This window comes from Trematomus bernacchii, unplaced genomic scaffold (genome assembly GCF_902827165.1).
Source record: "Trematomus bernacchii unplaced genomic scaffold, fTreBer1.1, whole genome shotgun sequence".
Classification (NCBI taxonomy): domain Eukaryota; kingdom Metazoa; phylum Chordata; class Actinopteri; order Perciformes; family Nototheniidae; genus Trematomus; species Trematomus bernacchii.
In genome coordinates this window covers 1,889,534-1,914,758 of record NW_022987593.1, presented here as the reverse complement: position 1 = coordinate 1,914,758, position 25,225 = coordinate 1,889,534, and the positions used below count along the sequence as shown (strand labels likewise).

Sequence of the window (25,225 nt, the reverse complement as noted above, 5' to 3'; positions counted from 1 at the left end):
TTGGAGCTTCATGTACTCGCATGAGTGGAGGACCTTTTAAAAAAAAAAACTCAGTGCAGTGAACACCAGGTCATCACCTCATGAGTTCAGTCCATGTGATCCTGCTCTTTCTGCAGATCCTGTCAGTTCTAGTTTACCTTCTGACATTTACCACAACTAGAGCTGCATGTGTAGAGAAATGTCTGAGGCAGGCTGCTGACTCCCATTCTGATAAATTTGCAAGAGTTTTACATTATATTATTGTATAAACCAGTTGTTCCTGGTTCAGGAGTCAGAAAAATAAAACATTAATGGTTAAAAAATGGTTAAACATAATCCAGTGTTTTAGTTTTTGCACGAGCGATGTTATTTATTCAGAAAAGATTCCACTGTTCGGAGTCCAGAAAGGCTGTAAAAACATCAAGTACACCAAGCAATGTATCACAAATGTCAGTTTAATCATTAAACCATTCAGCAAATCATTTCAAAGCTGACAGCTCAGACACTCTCAAATCCACGTGTTTCCGTCTACAGTTTATACATCCATGCACAGAGCTTTCTCAGGAGCCCTGGAGCCTCTCTTTGAAAAGCACATCTGGTGAAAATACAAAATTCATACTTCCAGGCAACTCTCTTTTAAAACTGAAAACGTGCCACACAATATTCAGTGGTGCACGCTGTTTAGGAATTAGACCATTTCATACTATTAGTCTGTATATTGTCAAAACCTGTATAAATAAAATATTCAGGCCCTATACTTGGATTAAAATTATCTTTACTAAAAGACCAAAATCAATAAGATAATTCAGCTTTAAAGGCATTAAATTAAATGAATGTCCTCTAGATCTTTCGACAAATCTCATATTTAAATGAAAAAAAACAATGAATTAAACATGCTAATACAACCGTTTAAAATAATCCATATGTATTCTGTTTTTGCTGACCTGCTTCCAACACTTTTTTTTTCATATGTAGAGGTTTTATGATCCTATGATTGACTGGCTCATCTGCAAACTAAAGAAAAAATAAATCAAACTCAGTGTAAAAAAAAGGAAAAAAAGCTCACATTTTGGTCCACAGTGTCTGAGAAGATAATTCCAAAGTTCTGGGTAGAGAGCTGCTAAAGGCACTTTAAACACTGACTAGTCCAGCTCATACGTCTCCCCCGTGTTCACATCAGAGAGGGCTCACTTCCTCTCGGAGCATCAAATTCAAGAGTGGGATTCATGATGCAGAATGAGGAATGAGGGCAGAAAACAGAGGAAGGTAAGGGGAAATGGCTTGTGGACTAATTTGAAAAGAAATCAATTAAACAAAGAGACAAGGGAAGGAGTGTATAATGAATTAAAGGAGCAGAAAGACAGACTGATTATGGAGGGAGGGGATGCACAGAAAGAGCTCTTCACATGACCGAGCAGCACTGGCAGCTTTTGTGTTTGGGTGCTCTGGTCTCCTCGCCCTGGCCAGCCCTGGGGGGGTTCTGTGTCTCTGTGCTGACAGCTGCTGCTGCTGCTGCTGCTGCTGCTGCTGGCTCTATGCGGGTGTCAGGGGCTTTGGCCTGCGATAGAAGAGGTTCCTGCTCCCCCGGCGGTGCCTCCGTTCTCAGGTTCTCCCGAGAACTAGCCAGGGGAACCTCCTGGAACTGGCCGAGGAGCGTGGCAGGGACTTGAGCTTTCATTTCGGCCTCAACTTCCTCCGCTGACATTGCAGCTTCACCCTCAGTGGTGAAGGTGAGGGTGGGGGGTTGACCCTCAGAGTAGACGGGCACTGAAGCCACTGCGGAGCCCTCTAGAGCGCTGGCTGGGGACTGCAGCTGCACTGAGATCAGGTCTTCTTGGTCCTGTCCTTCTGCTTTTGTCTCTCCATCTTGGTTTCCCTGCACTTCTCCTTCACCAGTTGCTAGGTTTGCCTCTGCAGCTGCCTCACTCTTCTCTGGTTGTGTGACAGTTTCTGTTTCCCTGCATTCTTCTTCATTTGGCAGAGGAGTCTGAATGCTCTCCTGCTGAGCGTCCTGGGATGTTAGATCCTCAGGTACATCTTCCCCTTCATCTGTGATGATCACACGTTCTGCTCTCATCACCAGAATCCCTTCTTCCTCCTCTTCCTCGTCATTGTTGTTGACATTTATCCCCTGTCCGGGCTCTCCCTCAGAAACACCCAGGCTCGACCCAGGCTCAAATGTCACGCTGATCTCACCCTCAGAGGCTCCATTAGTGGTGGACTGAGTGATGTGTTCCAAGTTTCCTCCACCATTGGTTATGATAGCTACCGGTTCATCGGGCAGTGTGCTTAGGTTTTCCTTTACTTCTTCATCTAAAAAAAGAAAAAACATCAATTAAATATCACGGTGAGTATAAGGGGTGATATCAGAGCCTTTTGTTTATTAGAAAAGTGAATGCTGTTCAAGAATGTAGATGATGTGAATTGGCAATCAATAAGCCACAAAGTCATTAACACTGATTATTAGCCTTAATTGTTCTTCGTGTTGACTCACTGTGACTTGATTGAAATGTATTTTGAAACTGTGTATCAGTGCCTAATACAGCTAATTCATGTTGTGTAATGTGTTTAACAGCAGGTGTTGCTTTCTGAGTCGTAATGCATTACAAAGAAAAGGCATTTACCTCCTATGGTAAACCCTAATCATACAAATTGGAGAAAGTAATAAAAGGGTACTTCTAACACTGTTAGAAGCAAGTGTATACTAATGAAAGAAGCCTTCCATTTGTTAAAGAGCAGAATGTAACAGCCCCTTTAAATGGTTATTTATTAGGATAAAAGACAAGCTACAAAACAAGAAATTGAAAAAAGAGGTATGTAGATTAGCATCAAGAATACATACAAGACATATTATACAGATAATATCTGATGAAAAAAGACAAAAGTTGAAAATAAGCAACAGATCGACTAGGAGCAAAGTAAAGAGAACGCTTAAGGAAATATAGATTCAGCAGTGTCAAGCGAGAGCACAGATGATTTAAATACAATTGGACAATTTCCTTTTCAGAACTCTCTAGTTGAGCAGCCCGTCAGCGTACCCGCTGCCCTCTAAAAGTGCAAGTTATGCACTTGACGTCTTATTAGCATAAATATATATGCAACATCTTATACAACATGTGTAAATATTCATCACAGCATGTATGAACTTTTGTGAAGAATAGGTATGAGGGTGCCACTCTTTCCTTTATAATGCTAAATTCTTAATATCAGCTTATGTATACATTATAAGTTACTTCACGGTCTTTAAAGGGGCAGGGGAAGGAAGAAGATTAAATAAGAATTAACAAGAGAAAGACCGGAAAGAAAATGAAATGTCAGGTTCAAAGTGATGAGACATGTTGACATCAATAAGAATTTAAATGAAACATGTGAAGGATTCCTTTCCTTTGTTTCTGGATCATTCTGCTTTGTACGTAAGATTAATGAGAACATCGTGATGCATGTCTGTGTGTATTTTATGACACACAAGTCAAAGCCATGCTCACCCAATCCTGTTGCATTGTTTTCTCCGTTCTGCACCACAGCACCTCGGACCATTTCTTAGATAGGAAAATAATTGCGTTTATTGCAGGTAGCAGTGATTTTCAGTTAGACATGCAGTACAGAAAGCATTATTGAACTATTAACGATTTATCAGTCAATCACCCCATTAAGCATTGTTACCCAAATTAATATATGCAAACTAAGATACTTTTACTGTTATTGTATTTTGAGAGAATGACAGAATGACAATGCGGCTTCTTTGGGTAACTTATCTTGTCATGCAGAACAATAGAAGATGGCAAAACTCATAACTGAGAATGTGCTGATTATCTATATACATTACTGTCAATTCAACCAAAGAAAGAGAAATGATAAGGAGTTAAAGCACAAAACTAATGAAATATAATCAATATGTACTGATGAAATTAAGTAAGAGCAGTAATAGAGTGTGTCTGAACACTGTACTGACATGTATTGGACAGATTGTTGATAGCCAGCCAGATGGATGCTTCATTCTGCTCTCTGTTATTTACTGAGCTTGTCATATTCAATTGCTTGAAAATGCTAATGTGAACTCTACAGAATAAAATTAGCATTGATTTATCCGTTTCTCTGGTAAAAACCTAATGGAAATGCAATTTCAATAAATGCCCACTGTTATTTGAACATGTCTTGGTACCGAAAGGTGAATCTGAACCCACTTACCTACTGCGGCCTCTGCTACCTTCACTGCCTCCTGTTGGGTAAAACAATAGAGGGATTCAATACATTGTTTCTTAAATGTTGAAACTGTTTCTGTAGTGTTGCCTAATCCTCTGTATTTCTAAGGGATAGTATAAAGACAACAATAAAAGCAAATAGAGGAACACCCACAAGCTTTAAAAAAAAAAAATGCAGGAAATATTTTGGAATTAGTCGTCTGAAGCACAGAGAGGCTCAGAACAGTTCATGTTTTGACTCCCTGATGGATGTGAGGGAGGGTTTTCAGCTCAATCACTCCCCCTTCTGACCAGGCAGAATGTCATGGCTAAAACAACACACAGAAGATTGAAGAAGAAGATTCAACTTATTGTCATTACGTAGTACAGGTACTATGTAACAAAACGGTCTCTCTGCATTTGACCCATCCTAGTGTTAGGAGCAGTGGGCTGCCATTATGTACGGCGCCCGGGGAGCAGTGTAGGGAACGGTGCCTTGCTCAGGGACACCTCGGTAGCACTTGGTCTTTCCGGGACTTGAACTGGTGACCTTCCAGTTGCCAAGCCAAGTCCCCTATGGACTTCGCCACCACAGTTGATCCCTTTCCGCAGTTTTATATACTTAAACTTCATCTGCATAGATAAACAGTTATGATATATGTGTGTAGCTTTGACAGTTTGAAGACAGCTTTTCTTAGGTCCTGAACATATGTTCACATGCTGTTTATTGTGTGAATGTGGAGCGTGTACAGGTGTGAAGTTGCTGTTGAACTGAAATGGAGAACACATTGTTATATTACCCCAATAAAGCAACTTTTATTTAATCAAGAGTGAGAGCAAGAGAAGGACGCAGGCGTCAAACAGCTGTATCTCCTGTGAAATACAACGTTCATAAACGAGTGCTCTGTTTATTAAATGTATCGTTTGATTGTTAAACAGTAGTCTTATGTTGTTGTTATTTAGTCTTTCTAAAGATTTCACCAAGATGCTGCTCTAAAAAGGACCTGCATATTTTTGATGCATCGTAGTCCAGGTGGTTTTTATTATTATTATTTAATTATTACATCAATTTAAAATGTTCATTTAACACTATTATTAAGAGGCTGATATTTACACCAAAATACACTAACATCAGGATTTATTTTAAAATATCACATAGTTCCATGTAAAATTAGATACTCAGGACCAACATGCTGATGATGAATGATCCTTTGTTTCATAACCACATTTTCCTGCTACTGACTGTTCAGGGTCAGCCTTAATCTGTTTATGTCTTCCGTGGATTATATCAGAACTGGAAATGCCAAGATTAAGATAAATGAAAAGATATTGGACTAGAAAAACAACATTTATTTTTGAGTTGTACTATAAAGACCTTCAGAGAGATGACGTTAACACACTTTTGCTTGACTTGGGTTCAAACAATAATTCCGGAGTGGATAAAGTGCTAAATTGTTTATGTAACAGGTCTGCTAACATTCAAGCTCTGGCTTTTAGAACAAGAGGTGCTACATCAAAGTTACATTAAGAGAGGAAATGAGTTATTTATGGCTAAAGCCACAGACAGAAGTTGTGGGACATTTTCTGCGTAATGGAAGATGATGGAGCAAGCTTGTTCAACACATATTCCAAGACCCTTTCTGTCTGCAGAGTGAGTGGGCAAGTGTGTGTGTGTGTGTGTGTGTGTGTGTGTGTGTGTGTGTGTGTGTGTGTGTGTGTGTTCCTCACCGTTTGGCCATCCTCCATCTGTTCATTCAGCTTCTCTTCCTCCTCTGCCAACCGCTGACTCTCTGACTGCAACCTGAGAGGGACACACAGTTGTGCAGACACACACATACACACAAAACAAACATTAAATCTATAGAAATATGCACTCTTAGTTCATGCTTTGATTTGATTCTTAACAACGATTATAACCGTATGTTATGATCCCAATCTAGTGTGTTTTAATTCCCCCAGAGGCCACATGCAGTGTGTGTGAGGAGTCTTTCTGGAAAGCGAGGCAGTACTGTGGACCTTTGCAATAATAAGATCAGGATCTTAGTGTAGTCTTCAGCAATGCAATAAAATAAGTGTAGTCCGGTCTTGCTGGATTCCACTCTCGCTCTCTGCTTGTGTTCATTTCAAAACTGTCAGAATTAAAATTCAACTTTGCCAAATCATACATAATGTACGACAACAGCAGAAATTACACAAAAAATGGAAATAGAACACGAGTACTCGGGGATCAATTAAACATGAGGTTTCAACTATACAAATACAATGAAAATGTGTCAGATCTCCCCAGCTATGTGAACTCACAAATGTTTGTTTGTACCTGTCTATGTGCTTTTCAATCTCCTGGGCCTGGGAGCCCCAAAGGGGGGAGCGGGGGCTCTGGAGGTCCACGGAGGAAGGGGACAAGGGAGGTGCCTCCATCAACCACTGGTCCCTCAGAGACTTCCTCTGGAGGGAGAAGGAGAAATCTGGTTACTGAAGAATTGTGATACAAGTCAGCTGGACATTTTACAGTGGTTGGATAACTTGTGAAGTGATAAACGTACCTTTAAGAAGTGCTTTGTATTATAAAATATTGGAATTTAATCAATATTTGTATAGTTAACGCGTGTAAACTATTTATCTTGATTAACAAAAGTAACTGTGACTGACGGTCAAATTAAGTTTATACATATGTAACGAATACACACATGAAAGATATGCATTACCTTTCTATTAATCATCCATAAGGGAAATAAAATATAAATCATCAACATTAACTTAACATTAACCAAACCAGAATGCTGACTAAGCAACGTGAGTTAGTTTAGCTTAAATCCAGTGTCATTGAGATTGTTACGGCCCGTCCACACAGCAGCGTGCGTTGCTTCAACGGAGACGCTTCCCATTCACTTTGAATGGGATAACATCACGCTTTGCCGAACTGCATTGTGGTTCCGTCGCGTCGCTTTGCCTCCGTTGCTCGCTTCAAAAGTTGAGAAAAGTTAAACTTTTCAAGCGTTGACGGAAGCGCCAGCCAATCAAATAATATGCCAGTACAAGCTCTAGCCAATCAAACCGCGTGCATGTGTGTCCAGGGCGGGAGATTAATGTGATTGGTTGTTGGTCGCACGTCAGACACGCCCACCGTCAAGCTTCAACGCATGCTGCCGTGTGGACGTACCGTTACTGTCATGTGGTGCAGTCTGCTGGCATAACGGCATACTGATGGAGTAAATAACTATGAGAATTAGAACATATCCCCTCATTTCTTTTGTACATTGCATTGTCACACACTAATATATGAAAACACTAAATACATAGTATGAAATTACAAAAAAATCCTAAAATGCAATCTGTTCTATAGATATGAAAATTACAGTCGTGTCACATTACACTTGTCAGTTACAAAGCAAAAATATGATGAACATGTAAATCCCAATCTACTAATCCCTATAGCGTGAAATACAAGCTGTTTATAAGTGAGTGTTTAAGGCAGTGATCTCAGACGCAGCCTAACAGAAAGGAGAGAAAGAAGTAAGATGTATAGCACAGTGAGAATTGAGATGGGGAGGGCAAAGGGAAATGTAGTTATTTGAGGGTCACCCACGTCACCAGACAATGTGTGCTTCTTTCCTACTCTCAACTGCTTCCTACACCACTCCAGCAAATAAACATGACCCAGTGAAGGAAAGATGCCCGAGGCTTCGTTCCCTGAGAACAAAATACCAAAACGAGCACTTTCAAGTTTGTAGAGCTGACTTCTCTCTGAATATCATTAGAACAGACTGTTTCAGGTGTCTAACATTCCTCCAAGTCTTAAAACACATGAAAATAAAACCCAATTTCTCCTGCTTTTCACCATTTGTTTTAGACCCCGCTGTACATCTAACACAAAGTCAAAAGACAAAAGTATGTGTGTGTTTTAGGGGTGTAACGGTATCCGTATTCGTCCCGAACCGTCACGGTTCGGACGTCACGGCACATGCAGTCACACGACGAATACACCTTTTTTTATGAGTGGGAAAAAAGTCTGTCATTCAGGGCAGTATCCAACACTATATACTGTATAATCCAGGGGGCGGTATTGCACCTAAAAACTGTTTGCCAGCCGCCCTTAAAGGAAACCTATCATGCTATATTTAAATGATATATTGTAGGGCCATACCTATATAAAGGTATATTTATACGTTTCTGTTTTCGAAATACCAAACAGATCATGCATTTTAGCCATGCCTCATTTCGCTCTGTGTTGTTTGCTGTCTACGGGTCTGATTTTGTGAGCTGCAGCTGACCACGCCCCCCTGCAGGAGAGGGGAGCCGCTCTGATCAGCTGCTGGGCTGTCAGAAGAGGGGGAGAAAAAGAGATCTCCGTCCTCCGTGTTTTATTATAGCCTATATACGATACGATGCGATATACTTTATTGTCCCCGTAAGGAAATTTGTTCTGGACTCCATCCTGCAGTTCCGCATACATGTACATATACAAACATAGTGGACATTAAGAGACATACACATATCATCAGTCATACACCATTTGAACAAACACAATACACAGACGCACATACTTACAATGGCGACCTATTGCACAACCCTCATGGCCAACATTTAAAAAGTACATTTCATTACATTTGACTACATTTCATTTCATGTGAATGTTAAGAAGCTTAATGGACATAGGTAGGAATGAGTGCTTATAGCGGTTCAGCCTGCTCCTGGGAACCCTGAATCTTCTACCAGAAGGTAGGAGCTGGAATTCTGGGTGGAGTATGTGGGTGGGATCAGACACAATTTTGTTTGCCTGTCTGATAATGGACTGCTCGTATATGTTTTGGAGAGATGGGTGTTTTTTAACCCCCATAATTTTCATAGCAGTCTGTACCAGGCGAGCGATCTCGCTGGTACGAGTTTTTAATATAGAGTCGTTATTCATTTGTTTTAAAGCTCAATAAATAACAAAGAAGACCCACTTTTCTAATTTTGTCCGGAAGATTTAAACTTTAACGGACATCTTGACCGGCGAAAGAAACTGAAACTGAAACTCTGCCGCACGGTCCCCTCGTTCCTTGGAAGAGGCGGAGAGGTGGGTGTTTGTCATCTGCTGGTGGACTAACCGGAGAGAATTACAGTGCTTGCCTCGACGGGGAGGGATTGCATTGAATTAAAGCAGCGGGAGCAAACGCTTGCCTCGGGGAGGGAGAAAGAAAGCCACAGCGGAGAATAAACAGAAGGGTAACCATGGTAACCAAGTCTTCTTCGCTGCTTTTGTGGCAGACTACAGCGCCACTTACAGGCCTGGCATATGTACTACAGCGTCTCCAGCGCTTTCGAGCGGCAATGGCCGGCCGTGGCCCAACCCCACATTCCCCTGATAGGTGGAGAGTTGGCCCAATAGCCGTAGCGCCACTTTCCTGACGTCAGTAAAGTGTTCAAATCTGGATCAGTTTTTATCAGATCCGTTGCAGCCCCTTTTTTAGAGATTTGGGTATGGAGGAAAATAGAGAGGGTTGTGTTTTCTGACACTTGGTGAGTTCCCTGGAACACCGGGGACACATATTCATGTATAAAAGACGTACAAAAGTGCATTTTGCATGATAGGTCCCCTTTAAGCAACAAATGAAGAACAAGAAGAAACACAACAAAACGAACAAAATACAAGAAGAAGAAAAGTTAGTATGGCGATTTCAGATAACACACAGGAGCTAGAAGAACCACCTGCTTCTTTTAAATCAGCTGTGTGGGAACATTTCAGGTTCCCTGTGGACTACAATAACGATGGAGTGCGTGTGGTGGATCGGACGAGGACGGTGTGTCGGCGTTGTTCGACAGCTGCGGTATGCTAATGGTAACACACGTCAAACATGCTAAATCATATCAGAAGGCATCACCCAGATTTGCCAATCACCGGAGCCCGGCAAAAGACAACAGCAGTTCAACAGCTTATCCCCGCTGTTTTTAAGAAGCCAATATACATGAAAGCCGAGAGACCAAAATAAATAACGGAAGCTATTGGCATATTGCAACGGCTATGCGCCCTTGAAACACTTTCTCATTATTTATTTTGTAATATTTTCAAGACATTCTTTTTAGTTTTACAGCTTGATGAAACCTTTTTGTTTGACATCAGCCATTAGGCCTATAGATAATACGGCCATCTGAGGTTGTGTGCTACTGTTTGTGGTTTGTTTTTAACTGTGTAATACAGTTAATTATTCAAAATGTTAGAGTTCCTTATTTTTGTACTGAAACTTGCACTACTGTTCAAAATAAATAACAACAAACCTGGAATTATGCATTTGGGACTTTTTTTTGCTTTTTCTTGTTGTACCGAACCCGTACCGAACCGTGACCCCCACCGAGGTACGTACCGAACCGTGAATTCTGTGAACCGTTACACCCCTAGTGTGTTTGAATATGTGACAATGAGTAACATGTCACAAATGGCATACTTTGCAAAGGTTTCTAGTGCAAACCATCAAAACTAGAAAAGCTATAAGCAGTTTCCTGTTTTATAATATAACACCTTTTGTATCATCTGAAGCAATTAATGCTGGCAGTGTAGATGTGACTTTTTAATTGACAAAAGATGAAAATATAACCTTTTAAAGATTGTTAGGTATGCTTTACTACCTTTAATTGGAGAAGTTTTGAGACGCACAAAACAAGTATAGCGTGAACAATATAATGTTATTAACCTTTCTTGTTTTCATGAGCTGGACTTAAGCAAGTAAATCATGTACTGTACTAACAAGGAACAAGTTAAAGTTTTTTGTCCTTAAACAAAAGCTGCATTAATGTTGCATCCAGAAATCCAAACAAACATTGTGATATATTTCTGCACCGTCAGAAAGAAAACCCTGCTGATAAAGGTAAACGGAAAATGATTGACAGTGTTTCAAACCAAGCATACCATTTTTCACTCAAAAACTTCCACTTTAAGAAATGATCTGCCTTAAATTAATGGAAACTTTTCAAATGGTTGTACACTTAATCGTGATAGTTGTAAGCATGCGAGTGAGAGAGGAGACATTTCCCTCACCATTTTAAACAATTTTGTTTCCCTGTACGTCAGGAATAATAACAGGGGCTGCAGGCTGCCTTAGTAAGTATGACAGCCGTGTTGCAACCAGTTGACCTTGGTTCAAAGGCTAAAGTGCCCTTGAGCTAGACAGAGAACTCTTGCCAGCTCGACGAACGCTGGTCTGACTCTGACCCTGACAAGCAAAAACACAGTCTGTCTGCATGGACATTTTAATGTAGTCAATCTTATCTATAAAAACAGCCAGGATTACAGTTTTTATCACAATGTGGCTATCACTATGCAATACATTCCAGTAAAAAAATACCCAGCAGCTACTCCAGGTGTTGATTCTGACTACTAAAGCATATGAAAACTCAAACTCCCCTCCAGCTGTTGGCCCCCATGTTTCCAAAATCTGGCAACTGTTAGCCGGTAGCTACCTGCCTAACTATAAGCGTCACAAAACCATCTCTGTGTTTTCTCCTGCACAGCAGAACAAGTCTCGCTCTGTCCCGCCCCCCCCCCCCCCCCCTCTGTGCTTTTGGCTGACTGGACTCAGCCCTCTGTAAACTTTCCTGCAGGCCAGGAGCTTTATTGTATATGCTGCTGCTACATATCACATATTTACATCTACCCTGGGGTGAAAGTCAATGTCAAAGCTAATTAATGTACTATAAGCAATTATGATATCACCTCCTGTGAGAGAGCAACATAATCATTTTAAAATTAATCTCTGAAGCCTCCTGCAGATGATGGTATACTGTAAATACAGTTTGTGTTTGGTGCACAAACATAAATGCACACACAAATATGATGAGCATATGCAAAATGTTCTTTTGCATGACCACACCGGCACACACATTCATAGCCGCTTGCACACAAACACATGCTGTGCAAATTTCACACAATTTGAGGAATGTGCCCCAGGCCAGCGTAGCACAGTGGAGTAGGAAGTGGGAACGCCAGTCTGGAAATGATGCGAAAACAATAGAGCAGGTCTGCGACTTGCACAGTGTGTAAACATACACTCACATAAAAAAAAATATATATCAGCAAAGGAAGGCTTGACTCTAACCTTGTGAGAAACTGGAAGAACCAGGAAGTGTGTGAGGTTATACAGTTCATCTATGTGTGAGAGAGTGCGTGTGTGTGAAAACAAAATTCATTTGGAGCTTGCTAACAAGCTGGAATGGGTCTGCGGGGGTTTCTGCTGAGTGAAATTAAGGCTGCGCGCGCGTGTGTGTGTGTGTGTGTGTGTGTGTGTGTGTGTGTACCAATGAGGCGGGGTATCATCGTGTGTATGTGTGTCAGACCTTGAGCTGCTGTAGTCTGAGCTTCTCGTCCTCCATCTCTCTCCTCGCTCGGTCCTGCTCCTCCTGCAGCCGCCGCTTCTCCTGATGGAGGAAGAGAGGGAGGTTAAGGGGGATATTGCAAAGAAAGAGAGTGGATGTAGACATATAAATGGTCCGGCAGTGGCTCAGTCAGTAGGGGCTCGGACTGTGAGCCGTAGGGTCGCCTGTTCAAATCCCCGACCAGACCTAAATATGGAGTGTGGACTGCTACTTGGTCGCCCTGCCGTGGTGCCCTTGAGCAAGGCTCAAAAAAGTGGATTTTGCATTTTTCCTTTTAATAGTTGCCGGAGAGAGAGAGAGAGAGAGCAAGAGGAGTACAACTTTATTCAAATAAGGAAAAATGTAGAACAATTGAGTTCAACAGTCAGATGTATAAACAAGCTGATGTAAATTAATGAGAATGAAACAAAGATGGAGTAGAGGTGGCAGTGAATAAAACATCACTGGGAAAACGTAGAACAGGGACACCTTGTCAACCATCTGTCACAAGGACACTGCCACCATAGACATCAGGTGCACTTTATATCCCATAATGCTCAGAGCAGCTGTCCCCATAGCAACCTGGTGTTGTTTTCGTGGGACTAGGGACACCCTGGCTTACCACATTGCACACTCAATAAATTATTTAGGAGTAAGGGACAGCTCAGAGAGCTTAGTCACTCTATCCTCTCTTTCTCTATGTCACACATATCAAACTCAAGGCCCGCGAGCCAAATCCGGGCCGTGGTGGATTTAATTTCGGCCCGCAGGATAATTTCTAATTACTATTAGATCTGTCCCGCCGGTATATTGCACGCACACCTTCAATCAATCCTGAGGATTTCCTCAGCTCAGAGCCTGAGCCCAAACATTGATGAACTTGCACCCAAGATGAGATGCCAAGTGTCTGGCTTAAACTAGCATCACAGCAGCAAACTGAGTTTCAATGGATGTTTCCTTCTGCACTTTTTTTTTTGAGACAACAGGGCATGTTTGGTTTTTTCTTTGAGGGAAATTGTTTTTTTGAAGCTGTGTTAGTTCCAGGTTTAATATGTGCAATAAGTTCATTTCAATAAGTTTTGCAATAAACATTGAACCAGTCCGGCCCTCGACTAGTACCGATTATTTTATTTTTGCCCACTGTGTATTTGAGTTTGACACCCCTGCTGTATGTAGACAAATCTGAAGCACACAAGAAGAAGAGAGCTTTATATAAACCGGTCTTGTAACTGTATGAAATGTGATTTCACTTTTTGAGCGATGTTGCCAAGAGACTGTCAAGGAGATCCTGCAGAAATTATTATATGTTGAAAATGTCGTCTTGAAAGGCCATTAACATAAAAACCACAACACTTTTCAAATAAAGTTTGTCAAGTTTTAATGGACTAGATGTTTTTTTCTGTTCTGTATTGCCATCGGCTCCAATAGGCTAAACTTCAAGCCTCTACTCTGTGAGATACATTTTACTTTCACAAATTCTCCATTTAATTTTGGTTTCTTTACAGTCTGAGCAGCTTGCTTAGCTCTTTAAAACACATTGACTGCCTACGCAGGGTTTATGGTAAATCACCTCCCACTAGGTTGGTACAATGTTTCCTGCTGAAATATGACAGCATCTAATGTTTCTGGTTTTTAACACTAGAACCGCCAATCGGGTCAATTTGACCCAGAGCTGTTTTTTATTGTGTGTAACTTTTTTTCAATAAAATATTAAAGTCTTCCAGTCCGTGACTTTTCCTGAAAGTGTGTTATGTAGCACCCTATGTTGTTAAAAATTGTCAATATGAAGTCAGATTGAAGAAATCGCCCAAAAAAATTGCCATTTATACCTATTTCCGCCCAGCGGGTCATATTGACCCCACCCCTTTTCATATAAACATGACGTGTTGCTATAGCAACGCCTTTTGTCTACTGCGGTTCCTTATAGATTGAGAGATAGATTGAGAGAGAGAGAGATAGATGGATAGACATATTGATAGATAGTTATAGATAGATAGTTATAGATAGATAGATAGATATAGATATAGATATAGATATAGAGAGAGAGAGAGAGAGAGAGAGAGAGAGAGAGAGAGAGAGAGAGAGATAGAGAGATAGAGACAGTCTGTAGTGAAGGAGTGTGCTCCCGCTCACGGGAGACTGCTCACGCTGCGCTCCGCAGCAAACAGCTGTGGGGCGAGTTGAAAGTACGTTATGCTGGCCGCGGTGTCTAAATAATGCTTCCGGGCCAGCGGGCCATTTATAATGTCGAGCCCTGAGAGTCCACAGATTATATTGGTATACGTTTCATCCCTGTGCGATCAAAACTCACTGTTCAATAAAGAACATTTTACCTTGAAAATCAATGCATTCTAATAGCGGGTCAATTTGACCAGGTGGCGGTTTTAGGTATAAAAAAATCTCTGGCGGTTCTTATAAATGATCCATTTCTTCAGATTTCAATGAAAGAAATCATGGAATTTGATGATTATAATCAAGCATTTCACATTCAGATTCATGTTGTTTTCCCCAAAGCCTGCGTCATAACAACTTCAATCTAGTTCTTTGAGACTCCACTTCCATCTGCCAGCTGTGATTAACCTAAACATGTCTATTCATGATGCCGGCTGCGCATTAGAGCACCGCATATACATCAGTCGCTGGATTTGTTCAAACAGAGAAAGCTGCATGTGTGTGTGTACGTGTCGACTCACAGCAATAGCCTCCAGTCGCTGTTTGTACTTCTCCGTCTCATCCATCCTGGCACCTGTAACACAACAAGACAGGGGTGAAGGTTAGAGAGCAGAGGTTAAACAAATGTGTGTCAACTGAATCCATTTATTCCCAAGAAGAATATTGCTATTCGTGAAGCATGTTATTAGTCAAGTATCATGTGCCTTTGTGAATAATGACCCACAATCTTCCCACTCTTCCGAAAACATCTCCCCCTTATTAAACCTTATGTTACTGTCATGACACAGCCTCCGGAAGAAAATGAGCATAAGCAATATTTGTTTTCCCCTGCAGCTGACACTAAAGGAAAATAAGGAAAATATTTGAGCTTCTTTAAACTCAGAGGCACATGAGAGAGAATAGACTGAAGTCATACATATCAACCAGCTCTCAGCAACTCATTCGTTAGTGAATCCTGCAGTCACACGCCACAACTCTGCTTTTAGTCAACCCCTCGGGAGAGCAACACTTATTTTTGGCCCACATGGAATTCTGCACTAGGTGGGTTTCAGACAAAATACTTAAATTATGAGAATAATTTAAGGGGAAACACAAGTACTTGGCACTTTATACTCAATGGCAGCAACAACCTTCCAGTCACTGGCAATCCTGTGTGTTGAAAGAAATCTGTCCTACACAAAAAACACATTTAGCCATCACAGCAACTGAGATCTCATATTGGGGGAGATCTGGCAAAACAGCGACCCATTTGTGTAGCAAATAACACACTGTCACAGCCGTTGTCACTAATCACCATAACAGAGCTCTAAAGCGTAAAATGCGTTTTTGCAATACACAAACAAAATATTTTCCAGATGCATAACATGCAAACCCTCAGACAAGCTACTGTCTATGGACACTAATAGGAAGATACAACTTAAATGGTGACCTTACCTTACCTACAACTTCACATTGACACTTCCAGTTCTTGGAAAAAGAGCACATTCAAACTGCCAAAATAAGCTGATATGTCACATAACTTATTTCTCCCTAAAACCCCCTCTCCACATCCGACTCTCACATTCTCCACAAATGAGGTTTCTCATTTCCTCCCAGAAGGCAACTCAGTAGAGCTGATGCTATTGTTGCTCTTCCAATACGGTAGATCTTTCAGGCCCTAAAGGGGTGTAGTTAACATACTGAGAAACTTTTCCTAACAAACACCTAAAGAGTTCCTGCAGCGTCCTCAAGGTGTGGGATGGGTGGCGGGGTCAAAGGAGAAAAAGGGCCCACATAAAACAATATAAGAATGTAGGTGCACTGTGTACGGAGGGGGAAAACAGAAGGATGAAAGAAGAACAGGGAAGGGGATTTTTTTTGATGGTAAAACAACCTCTAACATACTTTTAAATACACTGAGTTCTCTCCAAATCTAAAGTGGTGAGAGAGGAAGAATCAGCAGAGAGACAAATCAGAGTATTCATATGTAATATATTTAGAAAGATTGAGGGACACGAGATACCCTTCAAGAACATCAGAGGTAAAAAGAGACCAAAAAAAGTATCATTTTGGCAGTGTTTTGAATGACTGGAGGTGCAGTGACAGCTTACAGTATAAGCCTCCGCAGAGAGGAGTCTCATCAGGGCTCCAGGAGAGCGCCTAGAATAGCAGCCAGAGATAAACAAGCAAACACAAACAGAGGCTTTGATGAGGAGGTATTGAGGAGCTCCCCGTAGACACACACTGACTCCGATAATTAGACATGATAGAGGAGGGTAGAGAAGGGAAGGCTGACAAAGTCAAAGAGTTAAGAAGCAAAGAAAGTCAAGAGGGTTGGAAGAAAAGTGGGAGAGAAAGTGAAGACACAGGGGGAAATGAGGTGACGGGAAATGTGGTTTGGAGTTCAGATCCCCTAATGTCCACGACATGGGACGACCTGTGACCCAAACCTGAGAACAAAACTTGTTTGGGACAAACAGAAACAAGACATTGTTCAACAATTTGAAGAATTTACATATTTTGTGATGAATTCTTATGTTTTCCACAGTAAACTAATTATTGTCAAGCAAACTCAGGTCAATCTGTCTCTGCTCAAACCAAATGTTCAACGTGTTGATCGTTTTTATTGAAAGGGAATCTCAGCTTTGTGAGATACTGGACAAGATGAAGAGATTAAGAGAAAAACAAAGCAAGAGCGAAGGTAATGGATATGAGAGGCCAGGGCCCCAGGATAGGAGTAGCATTATGTCCTTGTGCTGTTTATCACAAATACAGACTGACCTCATCCGTTTCATACGATGTCATTACTTCAGAGACTTATCCTGCATTGTTTATGGTAATTACAGTGGAACCTAAGCTCAATTCAGCAATGTCACAAAAACACCTAGCATAATTATAGCGTAATAATGTAGTATTATTATAATATATATTCTCATACAACACACATTTTGCTTTGTTTATTTACCGTTTAAGACATATTTCTATAATTAAAATGCAAGGAGATTGATATCATATAATAAAATAATTGTAATACTCTTTTGCAGGAGATAAAAAGAGAAGTCAGAGAGAAAAGGCAGCGAATACGGAGGGTGAGGAGTAGAGGAATAAGAGCGATCAGGCAAACCAAAAAAGGAACGAACATCCCTAGCGAGCTCAGTTTTGTACCTCAGTATTTTATTTTCCAAACAGGTAAAAGTATTCAGCATTTCAAAAGAAAGCCAGAATCAGAAAATAAAGTAAAATGATCCTGTGATCCCCTCAGACTTATCTTGGAAAGAACAGGGAAGACAAAAGAGAGGGGGTCCATTTCCAGGACGAAATAAATGTAATGTAGACTAAAGCAACAATTGTAAAATAACAATATGGAGAGATAATACTGTCAGAGATATTTACGACCATTCAGGATTAGATATAAATCCTGCCTCTTCTTGATTGTGTCTACACTATAAAACCAATCAGAAGTGTTATTAATGTGAAATCTTTACTTTGACCATGAATCTTTGCACCTTAACTGTGAATTTTCACACAACTCCCACAACCCTCTTGTGGTATTCAGAAAGCACAGCAACCCATAAATGTGTGGGACTTGTTCCTACACCCTTGTCTCTGGTTCTGAGACGTATTAGATATAATATACACAAACAAACAGCAGCAGTAACACTAATATGGCACATGGCCATGAACACAGCTCGGCTGCTACGGTGTTCAATTATTGACACCTGTAACACCTTTTACAGGCCAAACCTGATGAATAAATTAGCCTCAGTTTGATTAAAACTGACAGATTTTTTGGTTTTGAAGGAAATTATTTGTTTCCTACACAGGCACTTGCCATTTGAGCAAGTTGTAGGCTGTTTGACCACCATGGTATGACCTCCCACACTTTAAGGGTCTCTCCAAGTCTCTGATGCTCCCTCCCCTTATCCCACTCACACTGAGTCACACAATGGACTGAAGGTGTTTTGGCCAAAGACAAAAAACTGAGAACAGGCACAAGGAATGGTAGTCTACTGGAAACAGAAAAGTACATTGTGTACAGTGCTGCAAAGATAAGATAATCCGTTTCACTGTTGATATTTTCTACTCGCCATACTGTAGTAGAAATAGCGTGTTACTAATGACATTAATGAGGTGTCTGTTTTATCAATTCAATCCAATCTTCTTGCATGTCAAAAATAAGCCACCTACATTACCCACAATGCAAAAATGTCGATAGTGTGCTCAATGATTCGGTTATGTTAGTAGCTAATACTGGCTAATGTAGCATCGATGCTCTATTCTCAACTAGAGAAGTGGACCGGGTTACAGTCTGCTAAATGTCTGGTATGCTCATTTTATAACTCCACACCCCAAGAATTCTCTTCATTTCCATCCTTTGGGTTTCAACACCAAAGGACAATGACGCACTTGAGGAAATGTATCAGATTTTTTGTAAACTTTTATGCTTTGGTGGAGTTTCCCTTTAAGAAGTAAATATTTGACATTTTTGCATTAAAATATGAATATCAATATAAAAGTTGAGACTCCACTTTGGTCATCAACCCATTGAGTCAACCGATAACGGTTACAGCTACATTGATTAATAAAGAATGAATGAACTGTAAACAATCAGAGCTGTATCGCAGCCCTATTCTGAATAACGAGAGCTAAGAGTGTGAATGTAGGAAGGTCTAGCTGCCTCTCAGTCATAAAGTCTTCCTGCAAAATATCAGCATGAAACATTCCTCCTGCCCTGCTGCAGAAGAATGTATATTTGCCTTCAGCATATGTGTGCATGTTTATATAACAATGTATATTTGCCTAGTGGGGTGCCATGAAGTCTATATGCCAAGAGCCGGTGTGGTGACATTAGCTATGTGGGAACAGATGGAATAGCAGTGGGGTGTCTGGTATGAAAAACTATTATAATCATTTAGTACCACAGCTCACTGCTCTTGTATTACTCTCATAGGCAGTGCACTAATGGCGCATTTCCACTACAGCGCGGAGCGCGGTTTAAGCATGCCGGCCCGTTTTTGGTTGCGTTTCCACTAGGCGTAGTTCCGGCTAGCGGGTACCTTTTCACAGTTTTTCTGGCTCTCCAAAATCGAGGTTCTTTCCGGGCCAACAACCGGGCTGAGTATGCTAAACTAGTGAGAGAATCGCTGGCAACTACAACATAATGAACATATTTTACGTTTCAAAATGATGCCGAAGTAACAACATACTGATACCGGTTAGTAAAAACCATGAATTAATGCTTTGACAAGTCTGCAGACAAGACGGCAGGCGAAAAACCTTTTAAAATGCGTGTTTTCTGAATGGAGATCGGCTAAGCTAACAGTGTATATGCTCCGACCGTCCACACTCACAACAATGGCCTATACAGACATAAATAAACCAGCCACTGTATTCGCCATGACACAGACAATCTGTGGTTTGTACTTGTTTAACTTTTGCCTACCAAGGCCTAACTATACCGTACTAAGCCGTGCGAGGCCCTGCAGTGGAAATGCGCCATCAGTGTGTGTAAGAATGACATCTTAAACAATACTACTCCTACATTACATTACATGTCACATTTGTTAGACGCTTTTATCCAAAGCGACTTACATACATTCAGTACTGTGAACAATCCCCACTGGAGCAATTTGGGGTGAAGTGTCTTGCCCAGGGACACAACGACATGCTGACTGCAGTGGGACTCGAACTTGCTATCCCCTGATTCAAAGTCCAGCACTCTATCCACTTAGCCACAGCCGCCCCACAAGGGAAGAGGCTGCTGAGTTGTTATTGTTTTCTCAATCAACAAATTAGGAGATATTTTTCTAACTTTCTTTGGTGTTGAAATCAACTCAAATAGTGTGTGTCAAGAAAACTCGTCATCATTTTAGCAACATAACGCTAAGACTGTAAGAGAGGCATCATCAGTGGTGGCATACAGGAGCCAAACCAGATAAAATGTAGATATGTTATCTTAGAAACGCATACGTTTGAGGAATTTAAATCCCATTTCACAATATGTGACACTAAAAACACACCACTCAAACACGAGCATAGATGCATATGATTATAAGAAAGGTTAGAGTACAGGGTGAAAGCTGTGAACAGTCGAACAAGAGACTCAAATAAGTATGTTTTGTCAATAAAATGTCAGAAAATTGTGAAATGTTATATATTTCTTAGCCAAAGAAGGTGTATGCAAGTTGAGCGTTTGTTATAGTCCTGGATATTTAGTTTACTATCATTCATGATGCAGGTAATCTCAGGAAGGCATGTAGAAAGCAACAGTCTTCTGAATTGGCTGATTTTGTAAATACTGATGATTACTGAACAGCGTACACCAAGTTGCTTAAATAGCTTCAGGTCTATAGGGGGCAGGGTGTGGGGGAGTCATTAAAAGGCCACCTAGTGACATTTTGTTTTTGTGTGGTGATGCAATTACGCTACTGTTAGACCGCTGGCCACCCTGCTTCTCTGCACTTTGAAGTTTCTGCTCCATTTCTTGGAGAGATGATGGGATGGAGGTGGGGGATGATTATAGTGAAGACAGAGAGAGAAAGAGAAAGAGTGGGAGGCAGACGTAGGGTTGGAGTTTTAGTCTGTATGCTCTCAATCACATACAGTGCTGTAAGCGCATTTGAGAACGAACATTAATAGTTTTATTAATTTCTAATACCAGTATTAGTGATGCCACGCTGGATTTACTTTGCTTTGAAGTGAAGTTCATCTGCTCGAAGCTCAATTACAGCGCTGCTTCTACATGTCATATTATCACGCTTTCAACATTACCCTCTTTTCAAATCTTTTTACTCTCTGGGATTACAAGAGTATAAGATGTAAACTACAGGACTGGAAAAAGCAGAAGCGGACACGATAGTAGCAGAGAAAGTGGCTAAAGGACAGTTTCAGGCCTGTGAGACAGAGACAGACAGAGAGTAATCCAAGGTCAATACATTTAAAATATCCTTCCACCCATGTTTTTGGGAACAGGAAGAGCACAAACATCGCTGTCCTCCAGACGATTAGAGAGCGAACATGCAATCGCAACGACCCTGATCTCTGAACCAGGACATCCTCTCCTGTCGTCACCGGCTATTGCTCAGGAAGAGCCGGCCTTAAACAGACGGCCAACTAACTGTAAAATAAATACCTAGATAGATCTCCAATCAGAGACGGAGCATTCCAAGAAGCAGTAACTCTCTAGCTTGAGGGGATGGACAGAGAGGATTGTTTTAAAGTGCTTTTTCATCAGCTATTGATTTTCAGTTGCTTTACAGACTGCAGCAGAAATTGCATTGTTGGAGATGGATGTCCTGCTTATCTAGATAGAAATAAATCTGACAGAGTGGGAAGGTGTGTGTTTGTGAGTGTGTGTTTGTGTGTAGAGGTAGAATTTGTGCAGCTTGGAAGGTGCTGCTGCAACAGCACACAGCCAAGTTTCTCTGATTGACAGTCCGGGTCGGGGGAATGAAAACACTGCATTCCAGTGCTCTGTGTGTGTGTGTGTGTGTGTGTGTGTGTGTGTGTGTGTGTGTGTGTGTGTGTGTGAGAGATGGAAGGTTAATGTGTGATATGTGTGTCATCACATCACATAGCTAACAATGTAGTCGACTGTGAAGCGTGTTGGGGATTAAGTACACAACATACATCACAGATTTACTCCAAGTAATTGATCACAGGCATGACACTTGAACTTCAGTACAGCCTCTGAATTTACACAGAGGTTCAAGTAATGTAAAGTAACAATACACATCATTAACCGAAAATCCCATATTTTTCTGGTTGGTAACTGTGCAGTTTTGTACAATAACCTTGCACAAATGATCACAACGGGACACATGCGCCCGAGAGCATCAAAGGCGTTGCTGCGATGGGAATAGCAAAGGCAATGTGCCAACAGGTCGCAGTGTTCAGCGTTTAGACTGAAGCAAGTTCAGTGCGATGACAATCTAATTAAATCGTGTTGAAAGGAGAGTGATGAAACAATAGCATCTCAAAAGAACAAATTCCTTTGCTCTCCTATTGTCTCTCCAGCCATATAAAGGAATCAAGGGGGATAAGTGGGACACACACACACACACACACACACACACACACACACACACACACGGTAGGCAGGCTGGGCTTAGCCTACAGTATCCTAGGGCGTTAAAATACCGTATATACAACACACCCACAGCTCTCAATCTGATCTGTGTTCAGGCTTTTCCAGAAAGACATTTACAAGTTTAACTATCAACGTCTAGGGTTGAATTCAAACTTGCACATTAGTATTCTTTTTTCCTTATAGTTTTGGTCAATGTTGTGCTTATACAGTATTGATTAACTATAATGAAAACCAGGAGGTGTACATTTTACAAGGATTCAGATGCAGAAATGTAATTGCAGTGATCGACAGTTTTCAGGTTTTACTTTAGAAGGTGTGATTGAGTGAAACAGCTCTGCATGAAAAATGATTGTCGCTCCAGGTACCAGTGAGACATGAGTTATGGAACATAAAGCCCAGTTTTGGTTAGAGGTTATAACATTTAAAAGCACTGCTCATTAATTGATTGTTAGCTTGCTGAAAAGACAAAAAACCCAACCTAAAACTGGAAAATGCACCAGAGCTCATTTGAACTGAATTAAACAGGTTAGGTTTGAAAAGACAAAGACTATCATTAGCCACTAGGTTTTCTTAGTGTTTGCCACTGACATATTCTATGCTGTCAGCCATTTTCCGATAAGCCAAAACATGCAGATGGTTGACATTAGCTCAATATTGTTTATGGATGCATACTGCTTGATATTGCCCTCTGTGTGGTTCACAATATGGGAACACTTCTGATCACTAGCCATGTTAAAATCACCATCTGCAGCACACATTTAAAATATTAAGTGTGGAAGGATTTTGGTGAGAAAATCAGTTCCGCTGCCATTAAGCAGATCAAAAGTGACAGCATGGCAAACCATTTGTAGAAAACCTTGTCATCAACACATCGAATCAGCAGAGGGGATACAGAGATTAACATGGTCATCCGGAACATACATATGGATGGTGAAGCAGAAGCATAAATGAGTCATTTTGGCTCACTGAGTATTATTAACATGCAGGATTAGCTTTTTAATTCAACTGTGAAGAAGCCACATTGTGCATTGGTCGAAGTGTAACCAATGCATTTCCCAGAAGGGCTCCGTTTCAAAAATGACTATAATTTAAATTACAACATATTCCTGAACTTGCTCAACTTATGTATGGACGCTCGTATGTACTCATATTTTTAGCTGAAAAGTGATTATAAGACTGAAATTGCATAGCTAGGATTGTGCTTATGATTTGTTTAAACATGTTGAGTTAAAACAACAAAACAGTACATCTATATAAAGTTGATTTCCTCAGAATATCAAGCATTAGGACTTCCTTGTGCATATAAAGAGAATTCAAAACAATATTCAAATGTTCTAATAATTCAGGCTGCAGGATCACACATAAAAGTATCTCTGCACGTCCTATATTGAAAGGGTAATTGTATCAACTATTTGGTTTTCACAAAGAACGTGTTTGGTTGGGAAAAAAAAATCGTATTAACAACATATGCCAAATAAAATCCATGTGAATATGTGTTCAGGTCAAAAACATAAAATATAATGTGGAGTTACGCTTTATTGCATTTGGGTTTGACTTATGCTTATAAGCAAGTGTGTTGTATACATATCCAAATTAAGAGCCTAAGGAGAGGGTAATATATATGTTGTACAGATTTTAAAGACATATATTAGAAAAGATTGCAGTCTAGCTCAGGCTTCACTGGAAACATAGACAGAGTGGCTGAGGGCAAAGTTCGGAGCCGCTCAGGGCTAACTGAAGTCATAATAGCCTTTTAACCATATATTTGAGTTTGGTAAACAGTGCCATGGTCATGCATCACTGCTGTATATATAATGTTTCAAGCAGCTTACATGTACCTGTAATTTAAGGGAAACGCAGACAGTTTAAGATAAGTTAAGTCTCGGCGTGAAGGTGTCAAATGTCATGAAATAGGAGGGAGAGAGAAAAAGATGAATAGAAAAGGAAGTAAAAGATCAACACTGCATATTTCATAAACTCTCTGTTCAAACAAAACTAAGAGCAAGATCCTGGACCGACACAAGATGAGTCCCCATGACCTGCTTCACATGTCTCTCAGCTGACAAGCCATGAAGAGCAGCGAGAAAATGTAAGAGAATGAAAGTGAAGGATAAGAAACAGAGACATTACATGACATCATACAAATGGAAAATCCAATAGAGAACCGAATGAGAGCATAAACAAGAGAAGGCAGTGTGAGAGGGGGGTCAGAGATTTGTCACACCTGCTCTGACAAGTCCTGACAAGACACTCGAGGCTGTGACACAACATGAGCATTCATCCAGCACCCACCGAAACCCAGCTCCAAGAAACACATCAAGACGCTGCTTTCAATATATGCCAGTTTGCATTTTGACAGTTTCTCACATGCAGACACTTGCACAGAGGTTTCACAAGACTTGTGGTGTGACAGTAACCTTGTCAATGCCATTAATCCAAAAATAACTGGATGTCTTTAAGATGGACCGTTGTCTTCAAACAACATAAAGATGTCACC

At 40.7% G+C, this 25,225-nt stretch overlaps 1 protein-coding gene across 2 annotated transcripts in view; it reads right to left on the bottom strand.

The window, feature by feature from the left end:
• Nucleotides 1-413: 413 nt before the first annotated feature.
• Nucleotides 414-25,225, bottom strand: part of palm3 (paralemmin 3) — a 33,144-nt gene continuing 8,332 nt past the window's right edge. Inside the window, exons 2-9 of one of the 2 annotated variants that reach the window (XM_034130201.1) lie at nt 16,751-16,799; nt 15,182-15,234; nt 12,471-12,551; nt 6,478-6,605; nt 5,889-5,961; nt 4,168-4,198; nt 3,465-3,518; nt 414-2,292 (exon numbers count right to left, since the gene is read on the bottom strand). In XM_034130201.1, coding sequence (XP_033986092.1) covers nt 1,382-2,292; nt 3,465-3,518; nt 4,168-4,198; nt 5,889-5,961; nt 6,478-6,605; nt 12,471-12,551; nt 15,182-15,226 — 1,323 coding nt within the window. In that variant the 5' untranslated portion in view covers nt 15,227-15,234; nt 16,751-16,799 and the 3' untranslated portion in view covers nt 414-1,381. The remainder of the gene's footprint in view (nt 2,293-3,464; nt 3,519-4,167; nt 4,199-5,888; nt 5,962-6,477; nt 6,606-12,470; nt 12,552-15,181; nt 15,235-16,750; nt 16,800-25,225) is intronic. The other variant, XM_034130200.1, reaches the window with a different exon arrangement.